Source organism: Anastrepha ludens, chromosome 4 (genome assembly GCF_028408465.1).
Source record: "Anastrepha ludens isolate Willacy chromosome 4, idAnaLude1.1, whole genome shotgun sequence".
Taxonomy (NCBI): Eukaryota; Metazoa; Arthropoda; class Insecta; order Diptera; family Tephritidae; genus Anastrepha; species Anastrepha ludens.
In genome coordinates this window covers 29783050-29803514 of record NC_071500.1, presented here as the reverse complement: position 1 = coordinate 29803514, position 20465 = coordinate 29783050, and the positions used below count along the sequence as shown (strand labels likewise).

At 38.9% G+C, this 20465-nt stretch overlaps 1 protein-coding gene across 2 annotated transcripts in view; it reads right to left on the bottom strand.

Annotated features, from left to right (window-relative positions):
• LOC128861410 (cAMP-dependent protein kinase type I regulatory subunit) overlaps window positions 1-20465 on the bottom strand; it is a 93260-nt gene that overhangs the window by 17008 nt on the left and 55787 nt on the right. The window contains exon 1 of one of the 2 annotated variants that reach the window (XM_054099540.1): window positions 7348-8222. The exons of the other annotated variant lie outside the window; for it this stretch is intronic. Coding sequence (XP_053955515.1) covers window positions 7348-7356 — 9 coding nt within the window. The 5' untranslated portion in view covers window positions 7357-8222. Of the gene's footprint in view, window positions 1-7347; window positions 8223-20465 lie in introns of those variants that run through there. 2 annotated transcript variants of the gene reach the window in all.

The following is a 20465-nucleotide window of genomic DNA, read 5'->3' as shown; positions in this document are numbered from 1 at the left end:
GTCAAACCGTTTGTGTTTTATTAAAAAAAAAAGTTGAAGCGCTCTTACTGAAAAACGCTTTATGAAAAAATTATAATACCCTTGCGTACAAACCCCGGGTATAAAAAATAATATTAAATATTTCTACACATGCTGATCATGGCGTACGCACGCAAAACATCTCGGCATGTATTTAAATTTTTTCCTTAGGAAAGTGAATGGGTGCGGGTAATAAATATGGAAAATTAGCACTTACAACATTTTTACGTAATACTTTATTGTTTGCGTTTTCCAAAACATTTACCAAAGTAAATAGTATTGATGTAAGGAATAAAAACAAAAAAAAAAATTATTTACTTTTCTTCTTAAAACCACGATTGTTAATTCTTTGTACAAGTATGCGTCGCGTAACGTTGAAAGTTTCGTTGATTTTCGGTATATTAACTAAAAATTCATTATCAAATGTATTTATGATGCCCAGGCAACTTGTATGGTACTCTGTGTTTGTCTTTAGATGTAGGAATTTTTATAATAATAAAAATAATAATATAATAGCCTACTATAAATAGCCTACTGGCTCGTTCGCCGAGCCCATGATAAACTGTTGAAAGAAATTTGAAATAAAAGTTATCATGATCAAGAAATCATTTTTTTTTTTCATTCGAGACCGTTCAATTGAAGCAATATTTTGCAAACTGACTTGACTCGAGTGTTGAAATGCTGTAGCGCCAACGGAATGCCAACTCAATCAGACTGAATGCAAGCTGATGTGTGTTTTCAAGAAAGTCCTTACAAATCTATAAATTTCTTGGTTGTCAGCCCGAAGAAGTTATTAATTTTCTAGACTTGTCATAACAAGTATTTTTCATCTAACAGTAATATTGTGTTAATAGAGGAGGGTTGTTGTTGTTGTTGCTGTAGCAGCATACACATTCCCCACAATGTACGGGGAATGCTACTGAGGCGGTAGTCCTTGGCCGGATATAAGTCTAAATCCGAGTCGTTCCGGTTACATGAAATCGATCGGTCTTGGGAAAGAACAGAGCAGAATCTTTCCCCTTCTTTTATAAAGCGCTGGCAGAAAGAATTTAATGATCTCTATGTTATTAAAAATCTATTTATAGGTCTGCCCTATTCTCGAGTACACTTCAGCAGTTTGGAATCGCCGCTACCGAGTGTATAACTGTAAATTTAACTTAAACGTAAATGCTTAGTGGAATGGGACAACTTTCAAATAGGCAGTAAGTCGAAATGGCAATCAGGTTCAAGTTACAGAACGAACTGGGTTTATATCCGAGGGCTGAGGACTGTCACTTCCGCGGTATTCTCCATTCCACATCAAAATCACCATTGGACCCAAATCATTGCAATCATTTTAGAAGAGCTCAAGAAAAGCTTTAGAAAGACTTAAGATGTCGGAAAGCAAGGTAAATGATCACTTTAATTAGATCTAAAAATCATTAAGGTAGGTAGGTAGATGAAATTGTTGAAGTACCAGTCTAGCACTCCCCAATGTAATATAATGAAGAAGGTTGATAGGTCGGTCTTAGGATGTCGAAGACAGGAACACTCAGTTACCTTAATAGTCTAGCTGCCATATCCGGACATTTACAGAAGAAGTACTCAAAAGTCACCTTCTCTCAAAGGCATCCAGCTGCAATGAGGATTAAATGGTAAACCTAGTTTTTCCGCGTGTGTGCCAATCAGCCAATGGATCATCCGGTAAGCGCCAGCCACGAGTTTGGAAATTCAATGGGGAGGAGTCCCCAGACCTTTCTGTGCCCTGAATCTATTGTACTGGGGCTAAAGGGTTTTCGAAATTGCATATGAAGCAATGGACCTCCATCATTCTGCGCTTTTATGAGAAATAAGATGTGCAATTTCCCTTTAACAGCAGTCAGAGACTTGGTCGCAGCTTGGTCATCGGAAAAAAGTGCTAATACCTCCCTGGCCCCCGCGTTCTGTAAGCATGCCGGCAGGATCGCGTAGGCTTCTGACGGCAGTTTTAAGAAAATAGATAAATTAAATAATTCAGAGAATACCCCTACTTCGACTACCGATTCCATCTCGGAACCGTCAGAGATACCAGCATCGGTACAGATTTTCCCCTCGTTCCAGTCCTGCCTACTCTGAAGGATTGCCCTGTTACAACCCTCTAACTCCAGTTTGCGGATAGAGAGATCTGTACGAAGTTCAGAGAAATGCGGTGTTAATTGTCCATGTCGATGTCCTCCGGAAGCCAACCTCCTTTAACTTGATTGCACTTTGAGTAGCGATGGAAATATCGAGTAAATCGATGGGAAGTAAGTGCAAAACGACATTCAGAACAGCACTGGAGCAAGTTCTACCTGATCCGGAGAACCCATTTATAGGCTGACGATAAAAAGTTTGTGAACGCAAATTTAGCATAAATATTAAAGAACCACCCATTAAACACCAACAGCGTTCGTTGCTCCGCAAGTAATGAGTGGATTTCTCCCAGCCATACGAAGACAGTACAAAATGTATAGGTTTTTTTTTTACCAAGGTTGAATAACACATCTAGGGTACTGGTGTTGAGCTCTTCAGATACAACAAAAACATATATGTATTTACGCAAGTAAAAACACCACAAAAAAAGCTTTTATGTAAATATTGTGTGTTTGAATAAAATATTTGCTATTATTGTTTGCTCAAGAGTTAGTGCTAAGTCGATTAAGTAATTAGCATACAAATGTGAACGTTTAAGAGAATCTTCAAATCAAATTTTAAATTAATCAAATCAAACTTCAAATTGAAATGATGACTGTCGGCATTAAAAGATTTATTATTTGCTTATTTTTCACATGATAGCAGAAATGACAATAAATATACGAATGCTTGATGAGCGGTTTATTGATGTGTTGAATCAATTTCACACTTCCTTCTTGAAAATCAAAGCATTTAAAGGGTGTTTTTTTACACGTGCAGGAGGGACGCTCGGTAAAAATATATATAAAATCCGCTTTCTATAAAAAAAAGAATTGCACACCAATAATATGAAGGACATGTCTGCCTTAATGGGCATGTGAATAACGGACAAAACTCCAGTGACTTCCTTACTTTTCGAAAATTACTATTTGATGTGGTTTCTTAAATTTAAAATGACGCTAACATCGGCGTCAATGATTAGTGCTACCCGATAATTATATGGTCCACTGATTCTTGTTATTTCTGCTACCAATTCCAGGAGACTGAAATACACCTTCTCCTTTTAAATGTAGAGTTATTTTTCCGCTATAGCGCGGAGATGCTTGAGACATCTCAGCCAACTGCAGGCAGAAGAAAGGCACATACACTGAAGAGCAAAACTGTAACAAAATGTAATACTTTCTATTTCAACACATTTTTTTTTAGACATGTTTTAACAAATCAAATATTTTTTTGCATAACTTTATTGGCATGTATGTACTCTCTCTCTCAAACCGGTTTGGTGTCAATGCAACAACAACAACACTAGTAGCAAGCAATAATGCAAATAAAGACAAATGTTACAGTTTTGCACTCACTCTTAATTTTCAAATTTTCCGTTATTTTTCTCGTAATTATATATTTGGTGGATTTTTAATTATTATAAACGTGACCGTGAATAAGACAAAATGTTAAATCGGGAAGTACAACGCCAAATAATTGATTTGCTGAAGAAGGGCGAGTCTATAAGAAAAATAGCTAAAAAATTCGAAGTGAGCCACATGGCTGTGCAAAGGCTGCGGAAAAATGTACCAGACGCTGTACCCAGTAACAAAGGAGGCCGGCCAAGGAAGATAAGCGACCGCGATGCCCGCCATCTGGCAAATTTGGTAACAAGCAGCAAGGCGGTCACTCCCAAAGAAGCACTAAAGATGCTGGATATTGATGCCAGTCAGTGGACAGCCAGGCGCAGCCTGTCAAAACTGGGGCTAAAGGCAGCGGAGAAGAAAACCAAGCCAATGCTGACAAAAAGACATGTGCGGTTGAGGCGGGATTTTGTTGCGGCTCACCAAAGCTGGACAGTTGAAGATTGGGATCAGGTACGTCTTTATAAATGGATTATAAAAGACCTTTTTTCATAAAATTTCAAAACGATTGCAGGTTATTTGGTCTGATGAAACCAAAATCAATCGATTTCAGTCAGATGGTCGGGCCTGGCATTGGGTTAAAGACCCAAATGCAGTCCAGCCACATCACATCAAGCAGACAGTAAAACATGGTGGTGGCTCCATTATGGTGTGGGGCTGCATTTCCAAAAATGGTGTGGGTCCTTTAGTACGAATAGACGGTATAATGCGGAAAGAGGAATACCTGGCCGTATTGCAACAAAATCTGCCGGGAGTAGTGGAAAGTATGGGTCTTGCTGCTGAAAAAGTAATTTTTCAGCAAGACAATGACCCTAAGCACACCGCACATGTTGTACGAAATTGGATGCAACGCCAAAAATTTCGTAACTTGAAGTGGCCTCCACAATCACCGGACATGAACCCAATCGAAAATTTATGGAGTCATGTAAAATCGAAGCTTGCCGAATATTCAAGTCCGCCCAGTGGAGTTAATGAGCTGTGGGAGCGAACACGCGATGTATGGGATGCTATTCCGACTGACTTTGTCTTGAGGTATACACGAAGTATGCCCAATCGTATCCACGAGCTGAAAAAATCCAAAGGATATTGGACATCTTATTAATATTTATTTTATTTATTGTAAAAAATAAAAAATGGGTTGAGTGCAAAACTGTAACATTTGTCTTTATTTGCATTATTGCTTGCTACTAATGTTGTTGTTGTTGCATTGACACCAAACCGGTTTGAGAGAGAGTGTACATACATGCCAATAAAGTTATGCAAAAAAAATATTTGATTTGTTAAAACATGTCTAAAAAAAAATGTGTTGAAATAGAAAGTATTACATTTTGTTACAGTTTTGCTCTTCAGTGTACGTTCGGATGAGGTTTTGTGATGAACAGTGTGCACAAAAACCATAAGGTCGGAGTGCAAACATCGTAGTAAACAATATCTTTTTCTACCCAATAACATATACGAATTTAATTTCGAATTGTTTCCAAATCCATCATATTCGCCAGATTTGGCTCCCAACGACTACTGCCTGTTCGCAGACCTGAAAAAAAATGCTCATCGGTAAGAAATTTTGCTCGAATGAAGAGTGTATCGCTGAAACTGGGACTTATTTTGAGGCAAAAGATAAATCGTACGACAAAAGAGGTATTTAAATGTTAGAGCGGCATTGGAATGATTGCGTTGTTCTTGAAGGAAATTGCGTTGATGAATAAAGCTACTTTTGAACAAAAAAAGTGTTTTCTTTATTAGGCTTGGAACTTTTCAACCCATTTTCCTTTCCCACATCAATACCAACAGTTCAAATTCTAAATAGTTTCAGCAAAAAGCATACAAATTGTTCTCTAGCGCGTGAAATAGAACCAGCTCCAGACATAGGTTAGCCAATTCGTCTCTTAGATCATAGAATTTCAAGACTTAAGACTAACTTTGGTGGGACATGTGAAAACACTGATCGATGCACTTTTTAATAAAGTATGCTGAGTTTTTTGTGTGTTTTATTTCAAAATAAAATTGTATGTCACTAAAAAACATGCATTATCTTCGATTTTTCGGGTTTTAAGAAATATTCACTTAAAGCAAAATGTCTCAAAATTTATTTCTAGTAATACATATGTATAAGGTGAAATAAAAATTTCTCATTTTTGTTTTTGTTTTGTTTACACAATGAAGTTAACATAGTTAGGATTATCAGTTTTAGATCAATTTTTCCCCGGAAAAAGTGCTGACATGCATATACTGGCCTGACTTAACTATTTATAAATCTATCGACATCTTCCACAATTGACCTGCCAAAGCCTGTCTCTCCGCTATTAGACTAGGTACTACTTACATTCGGTGTAGTGAAAAATCGAATTTGTTTTACCCTTTTTCAGCCATTATTTTTGAACGCTGTAACACCCACCTGGCACCAAAAATATAAGAATTTTTTTCGTGAGAAATGATTCTCGAAAGATGTCAAGTAGAAAATATTCATCTTTAGAAAGAATAAATAGTATATAAAAAAAAAAAATAAAAAAAAAATAAAAAAAAAAAAATAAAAAAAAAAATAAAAAAAAAAAAAAAAAAAAATACATAAATCAGTTCGCAAAACTCATAGAGCGCTGGCGGCATCTTTCGAAATGAGGAAGGAACTGCCGTTACGGTGCATATGGAGCGCTATCGAGCCATATTGGCTGAATTTTTGTTTCCAAAAATTTATCAGCAAAACATCAATGGCATTTGGTTGCAACAAGACGACGCAACTTGCCATACAGCGGCCTCGTAATCCAATTATTGCAATATTCAAGCTACCATTGATATCATACGGTGAGATTTATTGGAATAATAAGTCAAAAATTGGACTGATCGAATAGAATCGCACATGTAACTCGTAGCCACAGCGGGCATATGCTGGAGATCTGATTCGAAAAATGCCATGAAATTATCTATCAGATTATAATAAAAGAAATTCATTCCAACACTATTTCTGTTTTGTAATAACATTTTAAGTTCTTAAGCTCCTAAAAAACACCCGATAATATAACATGCATGTAACCGTTCCCCCGACAGTCGATTCTACAATACCGGAACTGCCCGGATTTAGTATATACATATATACGCCCAAGGACTGTCTCTCCAGCAGCACTCCCCGTACATGTATGGGGAATGCTTATGCTGTAACAACAACAACAACAACAACAACAACATACATGTAACATATACAATATTACATTATAATTGGGAAAACAAATTCAACCGCGAACCGTCGGCTAGCCTTCATATCAATTAAAAAATTGTTGGTTTTTTACAGATTTTTCTATTTCAAAATTTCTATACGAATTTGCTCAAAGTCAAAATGTAAAAGGTTCGATGTTCAACATTTCTTAAAACCATTTTTTTTTTTGGATAATATTGCAATTATTCAAACAAACTTCCTTTGGAATTAATGCATACTCATTTCAGGGTAGCACCTACACTACTGTAACACAAATATTCTGCGATGTAGAACTATGCACCTCTACGATATCGGGAATTCAAAAAACCTGTAACTATAACAAAATAATAGTTGATCTGCGTTGCCAGCTTAAGAAGTTTTCGCAACAATACGAGTATAAAGTGCTAACGAGCACGTTTCAGTTTAATAAGGATGCATGTAGGTTGTGCCGCCTACGGATGTGCAAGTAAATTTCACAATAATAAAAAAAGAGATCCATAGGTACATGAAATGAATGCCAGCGAGAAATTAAATTACTGCATAAAAAATGATAAAATACCAGCAGAATACTTCTATAAGGGAAATAGTGAATGTAATTCTGCAAACCTCTGACATTTCACTGCGTAATCGGGACCGCTCTGGGTTGGATGTTTGCAGTATTGCTGCTTGTCGGCGTGTATATTAATAGGTACGAGTATGTGCGTGCGTGCACGATACTATGCTGCTTGAAGAGGAGCCGATATTCCGAATCCTATCCCTTATGTAGTTCCGAAGTTCTATTGAATTAAGTGCGTAGTTGATGTTGAAGTGCAAAAACGCGGAGATGCAGCACTGCTACACAGCTGCAAGTGTATGTATGTGTGCGTTGTGCAGGGTGCGCGTGTGTGTGATTACCAGTAAGCCACTCTACTGCAAGGTATGCAGTACATATGTTGCTGTTGTTGCTGAACCGTTGTAGCGGATGAAGTAATTAACTTGTTTTCACTTTAATTTTGCTGTTGTTGCAATTTATGCTTCACTTTTCACCAGAATCATGCATGCCATTATATTGCAAAGCAACATCACGCACACTTGTTACTTTTTTCAGTGGAAGCACACGTAATTTTTTTAATTTTCAGTATCGCTTCACCACTAATTGGTTCACTATTTGTATTTCCACTTTTAAAAATGTACTTAAGAATACAAACTTTAGTTTTTAATTGCAATTTTTTAACAAGTAACTTTATTAGCACCCACAATTTTATTTTAAACAACCCGTTTCGTCGCCAATGACAAATCCAATGTCAAAACTTTATTAAAAATAAAATCTACTATTTGTTAGATGAAAATTCGCACTAATATGTACAAGTATAAATATGTATGTATGTATTTGCGTGCATAGATACGTATGTATGTATGTTATATGCTCATAAAACAACGAAGGAGAAGCACTCGACAAATACGCTCGGCCGCATTGAGGATAAACGACAAAATGCTTCCAATATTTTTAGCGGAAAATAGCCAATATTTTCACCCGGCACACGTTAAAAAACTCGGCGCAGTCGCTACCAGTCAGTCAAAAATAAACTCTTCAAATTTACAGCAAAATATTTCTGAAGCACAAATTTTCTACTACATAGTAGAGCAGCAAACCAAAGAGGCCGCGCAGCTAAGCAGAGCGCGAAATAACAAAACAAAAACAAGTCATACAGTTTAATTTAAAAAAGGGGGAAAAATGAAAATCTTGTCAACTTAATGTCGCTCTCTCAATTTTCTGTTTAGCTATATATTGTGTTTATGTATATATATAAATATGTATGTACATACGCCAAAATAGATAGTCATATTTGTAGCAATATAACAGGTAATTACAATACATATGCATGTATGTGTGTCGCTAAATAGCGCTAAATGCCTTCTATCAAGTCGAAACGATAGAAAGACAAATTTTTCTTTTATTCAAAAAATTTGCATGCTGACACATTCGTCATTTTTTAATGGCCTTACTACTTGTATTACTAACAGCACGAAATCGGCAAACTAATTTAACGAGATTAGCACGAACGGAACAAACAAACTGTTACGACAAAAAACTAAGTAAGACATAAAGAGCTGATTTCCGCTCGCCACTTCACTGCCCGGTTAAGGTCGGCTCTACTCTGTTATTTAATAGCAAATGAAGCCAGCAAAAGCGATGTTGAGTACCTCCTGTCAGCAAACGAGCGGTAAGCGCACTTGCGTCTCAACACTCACGCCACTGTTGACAGTTAGGTTCAGTTTTTCAGTGCAGGGGCTTCCATTTGAACTGATGTCTTCCATTAGCGCGTGGAAGGAACGAATGGTGCCCCTTGTTGAAGTGAGCCAAAATAGCTTAGCCGTTTACCCCGTGAATCAAGAAAAGATAGAAGAAGCGACATTAAGTGGTTTTGTTTATAGCTTCTTGTTGTGGTCTTAGCAGTTCATTAAACCCTGCCAGTCACCGATCGCCATAGTCTATTTCATCTAACGATAGGCTCGGGAAACATGCCGTTTCGATGGGTTGGGTTCAAAGGGAAAGGGGCGCTAGATGAATGGGTTTAAGGGGGCATGTGAATAGGTGGTTAGTATCGTGCGGGATACCTTCAAATGCCGGACATACATACATTGGGTATGTTCGGGTCGTTTCCAGATAGTAGGATGTAGGAGTTTAACCTGCTAAAATATCCGAAACGTAACTTGTTTATACCCGTTGGTGTTGCTTTCTGATAACCGCGATTAGCCGACCATAAACGACAAAACTCCTCCATAAAGGAGTTAGGTTAGGTCAGGTTATGGTAATAGTCGGTTTGGACGACCAATTTACTCAGACTGGTCAGACTTACTGGTCATTTATTTCTCTTCGTGAAACCATTTTGTGGCTCTTATGAAGCCTAGGACTGGTCCAATCCCCACGCCGGACAGTTTCGTAGGAGAATTGAAAAATTATCTAGGGCTGGAGTCGAAAGGAGTTACTATGAGGTGTATGAAAGCAGAATTGCAAGTTGTGTTATAGTTAGTTATTATGAAAAAATAATCTTATAAATAATTGAGAATATTTATAATATTCTATATAATATGACAAGCGACCGTCGTAGCCGAAAGAGTTGGTGCGTGACTACCATTCGGAATTCAGAGAGAACGTGGGTTCGAGTCTCGGTGAAACACGAAAATAAAGAAAAAGTTTTTTTCTAATAGCGATCGTCCTTCGGCAGGCAATGCCAAACCTCTGAGTGGATTTCTCCCATGAAAAATCTCCTCATAAAAAATATCTCTCTTTCGGAGTCGACTGTAGGCCCGTCCATATGTGGAAAAATATCAAGATGCATACCACCAATTGGAGAAGGAGGAGCTCTGAAAAACACTCAATAAAGGGTGTAAGCGACAAGTATAATTATATGTGTATACATAACGCACCCTAAATACAAAAGGGCCACAACTCAAAATTTTCCACACTCGAGCTTGACTTGTTTACAGTAGCACAGAAAACAAACTATGTGACATATCACGCTGAAATTTGCCATGTAAGCTTATAACAGTCCTACCAAAAAACAAAAAATTTATTTTTGCCATATGTCATCCGCGGACCGTTTTATTGATAACGTCTCGTTCATATTTGAGCAGAAGTACATTTTGAGTTGTGACCCTTTTGTATTTAGGGTGCGATATATAGGTATACATATATGTATAACACAAGCGCCATTATAAGGTCAAAGAGACGAAGGAGTTTTTAAGAGAAATAAGAAACAAGTGCTGGGGAATCAGATGTTTTTCATCTGTACAATTACATACGCCCGTCCATATGCACTCGTTAGACAGAAACAACATCCAATGTTTTTTATGTGAGTACCGGCTGGCGACAGCTCTAACCCACGGTACCCAATGGCATACGGATCAAAATCAATAATCAATGATCAGGACCAAACAAATTTTTGGTACCAATTGGTACTAACCGCCTGGGTAGGGCTCGAGGCCTAACCATACCTCTGCCGTTTTAAGGATCCCGGCACCCAGTTGCAATGCAACTCCACATCGGCCTAGAACCTACCCGCGCTTTAGGTCTTAACCACAGCCACCACGAAAACCTCCCCGAAGGGCCGTTCCCAAAGGACAGGTCAGAGGTGGTACCGAGTTATGGTCTTCGGTGAACAACGTACCCATACTACTCAAGCACTGGTGGACCTAGATTTTAGTCGCCTTTTACGACAGGCATACCTTCCCTCGGGCGTATTCTAACCCCTGCACCGCTGGGGGGTCCTTAGACGGAAAGTCAAAAATTTCATATGAAATATGAAGAAATTGTTTCCTTCCCTCCACAAATCTGGCCATGTAGTTATTAAAATAAACACATACCGCCACAATTCGGTAGGGCCGGTAGGACAAGGAATACCAAATTATAGAATATACTATTTTTTTATTAAGCGTTCGCCCCTCGGAAAGCAATTGCAAATCTCCGCGAGTATTTCCTCCGTGAGAAGAGCTTTGCCGTTCGGAGGCGGCATAAAACTCTAGGTTCCTCTCTTGGTGGAACATACATTAATACGCACACCACAAATTAAAGGTGGTGCTCAGCCGTGCTCGGCCAAACACTTATATGCCATACATATATTATAACTATAACAATATTTTTATATAAAATTTAATTTTAGCGGTGAAAATATTTGTTCAGTTCTCAAATCGTTAAATTGTCTTTTTAAAATTGTTTGAATAAAATTATATTATTTTCTCGTGCGTCATTAGGCACTCATTGTACACAAACGTTGTTCCTATAAACTATATAAACAAATACAAAATCGTTTAATTGAACGAAAACAAGCAAAGCTAAAAAAATTCAAACGTTTCGGTAGGTGAGTTCACAAGTTCATGTTTAACTGTTTTGGCGAAAGATTAATAGTCCGGCATTGGGTCGCACGCACATCCGTCACGTCACACACGCCATTTTACACCGTCATTGCTTTTCACCAACACCGTTTCTCTTCCCGATCACATAACTGCCAATCGATTCTTGTAGCCGCTAAAGGCGCGCGAAAACTTTGCTTTTTTACTTTTCCTATCAATAGGTGCCGTGCCGTTTCGTTCAATGCGATGATTACAACTAGAGGCTGTGTAACGACGTTGAGGTCTAAGCTCAGCTGTGTTCACACTGGCAAACACCAACATAACCAAACAAAAAAATCAACGAGATTTGGAAAAACAGTGGGCTGAGAAGATATAGAGACAAACATAAACTATACGTATGAACACACGATCATAGATATGTACTAATAAATATACTCTATATGTACAATCCGTACTCAAAGCGTTCGACACAACCATATATGACGTACATAATTATCGACTACATACTTAAATACTTGCATCCACACGTACATATGTATGTTAGTACATGCATATGTAAGTAACATTTTAAAACATTTGTACCTACACATCAAGGCAAGCATATGCACATACATACATATCTATACATATATGAATTACGAGTATAGTAACCAAATACATATAAAACAATAGCACTAATAGACACATCAACATTCATTCCTTTCCACACCCAGCAGTGAATGGAATATATACATACATTTTGCATAGATGCCTCATCCATGACAAGTAATGGCATTTGATTACGCTCTCGATTCGTTTTCTATTCAAATACATTTAACTTCGCCTGACATTAGCGGTAAGGAATGAAAGTTTTCGCTGCATTACTTTTCATCAACGCAGTCTTTGAAAAATAACGCATACTTTCTCTGCATTCTTTTGATACATAAGGAAAAACGGAATTGTCCTTATCTAGACTCAGGACTGAATAATATTTCTTTATCTTCCTATCATTAATAACCTAGCATCAATAGAGGAATAGATGACACAAATTTTTTGTTTGACCGTTAATTTATTGTAACTATAAAAATATGGTAGAAAAATGTAACAGGAAGGAATTAATTTGTATTTCATATTACAAAAAAAGCACTGTTTATGCCATTCAAAATAAAAATTTTATTTTACTACCTTTTTTCTTGAAAATACTTATATTAAATTTTTTTTTCGTGTTTCTTTATAATAAAATATCTGAAAACTAAGTTTTTAAATAAATACTTAAGTTGTATTGTAATTTTTACAAAGAATTCAAAGAATTGAAGAAAGAAAAGATTTGAGATCGAAAAATTAAAAAAAAGTGTTCTTACATAAAATGCAAGAATGATAGAATGGTCTTAACGCACTGCACAAAAGGAATAAGAAAAACAAAAAACTTACAATAATAAAAAACGTTTAGACACAGTATTAGTTTAGGGAAAAAGAAATCCATTATTTTTGCGTAGAACTTTTGCGCAAATGGTTTAAAACTGTTTTATGGTCGTTTTTTTAACTCCTGAACGATGCTACGACTACTAACATCCCAGCCAATTTTGATTATTTCTGTGATTTTACTGACATTTTCGACATTTTCATTAACATCACAAATGCCTGAACGGAATGGACGAAACCGAAATTGCACGCAATTAGCTGTCACAGTATCGACACCTTAAGGGGGCGGGGTAGGGTTAATTCCACTAAAAATATGCACTTATTTATGAATTTTTTTTGGAAAGATGATTCATGTTAATTTATTTATCCAATTAGTATACTGTAAACTCATATTTCAAAAATATTTTCAAAAATTTTCACAAGAAAATATACAAAATTGAGCCGTTGACAGCAGATCTACGCAGACATCTCGAAAAAAGGCAATTTGCCGTGGACAGTTTTTCTCAGCATTGGATCATCTGAAATAAAAAAATCAAAGAGTTTTCAGGAGGTAATCAATTGTCCGAGGTAACCCTGTCGAGTTTTTATTAAAAAAAATTTTTTTTCAATTTTTTTTAACATTTGAAGTAGAAGTGCGATTTTTAGACGATAAATCGCACAATATTGTTTATTGAAAAATAAATAAAAATTGAAAAAAAAAACCTCCCAGGGTTACCTCGGTAATTATGTAGAGGAAGTGTGTACCAAATTTCAGGAAGATCGGTCGAGTAGATTCAGAGAAAAAGTGTCCACCGACTAGCAGGTAGCCGAGTCGGAGCGGCCAACGGTTATAATGCTCTAACTTTGTGAGTTTTGCACCGATTGACTTAAAATTTGGACACAACATTCTTGAGATTATGTACATTCATTTTCTCAAATAAACCAAAATCGATTTTTTTTTACTCTAACAACCTTACACCCCCCTTAAACAACATTCACAAATTCAGCAGCCAGGCTTGCATTTTCGCTTTTATTAAATAAAAACTGTTAAGTGTACCGAATTTTCTCTGTGTTGATTTCCATTGTTAACACCCTGTAACTCGCAACTGAATGGAACAAACAAAAAATAGCAAACGAATTCTTTTAGTGTGAAATATCACATTGAAAAAAATTAAATTTAAATTGTTTATCGATACTTTACGAGATATCGATCACTTCAGCCATCTACCGAGAAAATAATGTATTTGTTTTTCCCCAAACAGTTTTCAGTGAAATAGCTGAAGCTCATTCAATCCACAGACGTATCAGTCAGACTGTTTTTTTTTTTTTTTCTTCTTAAACAAGTATTTTTGAAATCTTCATTTTCTTCTGTTCATGCCCCCTGTTTATCTAGTAGAAAAATTACCAATATAACGAAGTTAGTACCCCATACAGCTAAAATGAACAAACCAGTAATTTACAAATTTTTTTAGTCTTCTAAAGCAGATTCTGGACTTACTCTACTTCTAAAACCACTTTTCAGAACAGAAAACCAAATATTTTTTACACAATAAACGCAAAACTTTGCAAACTCAGCCGTTCGCTTTAACGACGCCTGAAACCAATGAGGACGGAAAAATTTCCAATTTTTACAAAAAACTTATTTTTACTTTTGAACAAAACAGCTACTAAATATTAAAAAACACTTTCTGCTATACTCGTTTATTGAGTAATTGCGGCTCGTAGTTTTGTACATACTTTCATCTAAAAAAAATTTTAAATATATTATATATCTTTTATGCTTCATGAATAAACGCGGTTCCTTTTTCCTGACACGGACTGTAAAGTAAGAGTTCAAAATCAATTGCCCGTCAAGCAATGAAAATAATTCGAGAAAAAATGAATGTAATTTTCTTTTATATATAAAAATGAATGTTTGTCTGTATGTCATCGATGAACTCAAAAACTACTGGATCGATTATAATAAAAATTGGTATATATATGAATGTTTCCACGGAGAAGGTTTGTAGTCATTGGTCATGGTCATTGCTGCCACTCGCCTCCAGGTGGCGCTGCAGAGTAACAACTTCTGCCCCGTTCGACCAATTTTTCGAAATAAACAAAATCAATAAAATGGTTTAGAATGAATTGAATATTTGCGTACTGATTACGGGTACAGGTAGTATTTGATAAATTGGAATTTAGTACATTTGTAAAGCAATTCGTGTATAGTGTAATGCGATTGCAATCGGATTCGACTCTCGAGTTAATGGCGTTGTCATGCAATAAAAGGTTTCCTGCTGGGATATGCAAGAAAAGCGAGAGGCATAAAATATGTAGTTACATATGGCGGTTTACAAGTATTCTTTTGCCTCGGTTGCGTTCATTCGCTTAGGAAAGTAAAAGTCAAAAGAGAAGCTCTATAAAAGCTAAACAGCAGAGAATAGCAATTGTACACATAAATACTACACACACTAAGTATTGCAAATGTATACGCACATACAAATGTGCATCTCCGTGTGACTATAAACAGGCAATAAAATATCTCACCTTAAAGCAGTAAAAACTACGAAAGAAAAGCTTTTAATTCGCAAGCACATACATACATATGTATACACGTAGATACATATGTATGGCACGTAGATACATATGTATGGAGGTCGCGCTCCCCGGGGATCGGGCGACTAAGCTGGGCTCTAAGCTACCGTGGGGGTCGGCAGGTTGCGGATAGCCGGACGGCCTGTAGTAGCAGGTTAGTTGCGAATAAGTTCTAACAAATAAGCAGCCCCCGACAATGAGCGGCAGAAACGGAGGAAGCGGTCTAAAAGCTAGCTAATCCGAAGAGGTTTCTGTGACAAAGGCGAAACGACACCGCCTTTAATAAAATAAGTGTCCCCCTCACCATGCAAAGGCATGCAAAGGCATGGTGAAATTACAAAAATCCAGAAGCGACTGACTCATATTGGGCGGCTCCCTGGTCAGCGTCTGTCCCCCATGTTGGGGGCGGCTGCTAATTTAATATGATCTACATTAAGACCGAGCCCAGTAAGGTCTTAATTACGATATACTGGAAAATGTTTGGAACATACTGCCACGAGCTGACGGCTGCACTATTCTGTTTCTTTAGTAAGCAGAGTGAAATCTAGCTGAAATGGCATTCAGGTTAATGGTGCAGCCGCCCCCACCCCGTTAAAACTATGGCAAATCTCTAAGAACGCTCCATATCCCGTCGCCATTAAGTGTCGGCGTAGGTCTAGATGTAACATTCCTAGTTAGCACTGATTCGGCTCTGAACTTGGGCTCTCATAAGGAGCCTTCGTCAACCCTCGCATGGCCTCCCTGCTTGCAAAGATAACCATGGAATCATGAATAAGTGACTACGCACCGGGATAGGGATAACGGCTTACGAGTTGGGGTCCAACAACCATGAATTCTAGCAACCAAAATATAAATATAAATATCCTAGAAGAAGCTAAAAGAGCAACAATCAATCCATCATTGGATTTGCCAAAGGAGACTGCACACGACAGTAACAGCAGTGGGGAGCTGGTAAAAAGCCCCTTTCAAAGGAGCTCGAGATTGGCTCATTCGCCTCCGTTGATTGGAAGAACCCGATCTGCGTCAACATGCATGCAGTACAGCAGTGTCGCAAAGGAGGCCACAACAGAAGAGCTCAACCGCAGCATCAGTGCCAAAATTAAAGAGCTAACGGAGATGATGGAACTCCCAAAGCGTAACATTAACCAGCCAATGCGTGATCTGGTTTCGAGCATTTCTGAGCTCCATAAGAAGCTAGAAAGGTCGATTCTGACTTCTAGAATAAGGATGCTAAAAGGGTCAAAAAGTGTGGTTCTCGAAGCAAAAAATGAATGCACACAAACATCGCCTCTTATAAAGCGCGTCACGGATGGTACGTCAAAGAGATGTATAGACTCAGTCGCTGCACGGAAAAGCCCGGCAAAAAAGAGCAAAAGTGACCGCGATAGAACACTGAAGCCAACGCCGGTATCAACAAAAGAGCAAACCAGCTCCGAAGGATGGAACACGGTAATAAATAAGAAAAACCGTAAAGGAAACAATAAAAGTCCAAAAATAGACGGGAAGCAAAAAGACGAAGCAAACACGAGGGGAAATCGCAGGCGACAGAGACCGCCCCGTAAAGACGCGATCGTTGTGAAAAGCGTTGGCAATGTCTCATACGCTGACATCCTGAAACGTGTGAAAACAGAGCCATGTTTACAGGAGCTTAACTCGAAAGTATACGGTGTTAAGAAAACTGCAAATGGGGACTTGCTACTGGTGCTTGAGCGATCTTCTGATCCAAACACCCAGAAGATCAACGAAGCAGTTAAAGCTGCCTTAGGAGATGTAGTGGAAGTAAGGGCACTAACTGAACTACGCCAAATCGAAATTCGTGATCTCGACGAAATCACGACGAAAGCCGAAGTCCATGAAGCTATAACTAGCCAATTCAGGGAACTAAATGTGCCTTTGTCTGCAGTTGCTAACTTGCGAAAAGCTTATGGTGGGACGCAAACGGCGACCCTTAAAGTTACACCAGAGATCGCCACTAAGCTTACAGCAGCAGGAAAAATACGGATTGGCCTAGTTATCTGCCGTATTAGAGAAAAACTTGACCCGAAAAGGTGCTTCAAGTGCATGGAGTACGGGCATGTCGCAGCGAGATGCAAAAGTACGGACGACTTCACCAAGTCCTGCTTTAAGTGCGGCAGTAAAGACCACCAGGCGAAGAGTTGTACCCAAACAGCAAGCTGCTTAATTTGCAAAAAGAAGCAAATAAGCGCCACCGCACACGCGATGACTAGCAACAAGTGCCCTTTATATCAAAGAGCACTCAAAGAAATGCGACATAAATGAGGTTTCTCCAACTGAATTTAAATCACTGCGAGAAGGCTCAAAGCCTGCTCGAACAGTCTGTACGAGAGCACAAAATAGATATTGCAATACTCAGCGAACCCTATAAATACGGAAATGGGAATGATTGGGTGTCCGACACAACAGGCAAATCGGCTATATGGAATTGTGGAATGATTAGGTCACGAATGACAAATATAAACGCAACACGTGGCTATGTACGAGCCCGAGTTGGTAAGCTGTTTGTTTACAGCTGCTATCTTCCACCTAGCTTAACCCTAGCGGAAGCCATACACGCACTGGAAGAACTTGCACATGCCATTAAACATCATAGTCCGGTCATTGTAGCTGGCGACTTTAACGCTTGGGCACTGAACTGGGGATGCCCTCGAACCACCCCTAGAGGTAAAGCCCTTTTAGAAGCGTTCGCTATGCTTGACATAGCGCTTATGAATACCGGGAACCCGCAAACATTCCAAAGAGCAGGGAAAGGGTCAATAATCGACCTGACATTTGTTAGCTCTAGCCTTGTGAGTAGTACGAGATGGTCCCTTAGCCAGTACTACACTGGTAGTGATCACTTTGCAATACTTTGCGTTATAGGCAAACATGATAGGCCGAAGTCATGTAACTCGCACGAGGTCAGATACCGGGTTGGAACACTGGACCCGGAAGTGTTCGAGATAATGATGGCAAATTTTACACCTACTGGAAATGCGGCTGAAAAAACTAACCAAGTCATGAGGCAACTCACTAAAGCATGTGATGCAGCTATGAGTAAAACAAGGCCTAATAAAAACCACAAAGAGCCCGTTTACTGGTGGACGGAAGAAATCTCTGCAGCACGCGAAGAATGCAATAGAGCAAGAAGAACATATCAGCGGTCGAGAGGTACGACCAGCTTTGAAAGGAACATACTCCTATTTAAACAAAAAAGGAAAACACTAAAAAACGCAATTAAGAGCAGCAAACGCCAGTGCTTTCAAAAACTATGCGAGGATGCTGACAGCAATCCATGGGGATTTGCATACCAGTTGGTGATGAAAAAAACAAAAGCTTTCAAACCGCTGCCCACGACGTGCCCGGTTATTCTGCGCAACGTGGTCAAAACATTGTTCCCCCAACAGCAAGGCATCGCAGCCAATGCTGCCAGCTGTATGGAAGACGATGGAAATCGGTGCCTGGCCAACGCGGACGAAATTTTGCACATCTGCAAACAGATCAAAGGCAATAAGGCACCCGGGCCCGATGCGATCCCGAATGAAGCTCTTAAGTTGGCAATCCAAAAGCATTCAGAAATCTCTGTGGATGTTTACAACTCCTGCCTAGAAGAATGCACATTCCCGAAAGAGTGGAAACTGCAAAAGCTAGTGCTAATACCAAAAGGGTCTAAGCCGGCGGAAGATCCCTCAGGCTACCGCCCACTATGCTTACTGGACACAGCAGGGAAAATATTAGAGAGGCTAATTGTAAATCGCCTGGAATCTTCCATCGATAGTGCCGGAGGGTTATCGCCGTTCCAATATGGCTTCCGTAAAACACGCTCTACCACAGATGCTGTTATAGCGGATAAGCGCATTGCTCACAAAGCGATTGAAGGTTCTCGCTGGCTCTACGGAGATAAAGAGTATTGCCTAGTCACAACGTTAGATGTAAAAAATGCATTTAATACAGCAAACTGGGGCAAAATCCTAAATGCGCTGGAGAATTTCCGAGTCCCAGCCTACATTCGGAAAATTGTCGCAAGCTACTTCACTAACAGAGTGCTGCAATACAAAACCGACGAAGGAATGAAAAGGTACAGAGTAACCGGAGGAGTACCACAGGGGTCAGTGTTGGGCCCACTCCTCTGGAATATAATGTACGATGGAGTTTTGCGTCTCCAACTACCTCCAGGATCCCAAATCATAGGGTTTGCTGATGACATTGCAATCGTAGTCGTTGCTAAATTCCTAAACCAGGCCGAAGCGATTTGCAACCAAGCGGTCGAAATCACAAAAGATTGGCTGCGCAATAGTGGTTTAAGCCTTGCAAACCATAAAACAGAGGCAGTGCTCATCAGTAGCAGGAAAATAGTCGAAACAGCAAATCTCAGAGTAGGTGACCACGCCCTAGAGTCTAAGTTGTACATCAAATACCTTGGGGTAATGATTGACCACAGGTTGATCTTTAAACAGCATCTAACATACGCCAGCGATAAAGCAGCGAAGGCTGTAACCGCATTGACACGTATTATGATGAATACGAGAGGACCTAAGCAGGCTTCTAGGAAGTTGCTTAGCAGTGTGGTATCGTCTATCTTGCTATATGCGGTACCAGCCTGGGTCGAAGCAACTAACTGCAGCACATACATGAAAGGCATTAAATCGGTATACCGGTTATGTGCCCTCAGGGTGTGCTGTGCATTCCGCACAGTATCGGAAGATGCTGTATTAGTCCTCGCGGGTATGCTACCAGTTAAGCTGACTGCACTAGAATTCGCCGAAATAAAAAAGCATCGAGCGGATCCGGCACAGCTGACTAACCGAAGGACTGAACGGCATCCGTACTTGGCAGGAGGAATGGAAGAACTCCATGAACGGACGATGGACATATCGATTGATCCCGAATATCACAAGATGGATAAATCGAAAGCATGGCCAGATAGATTTCTACCT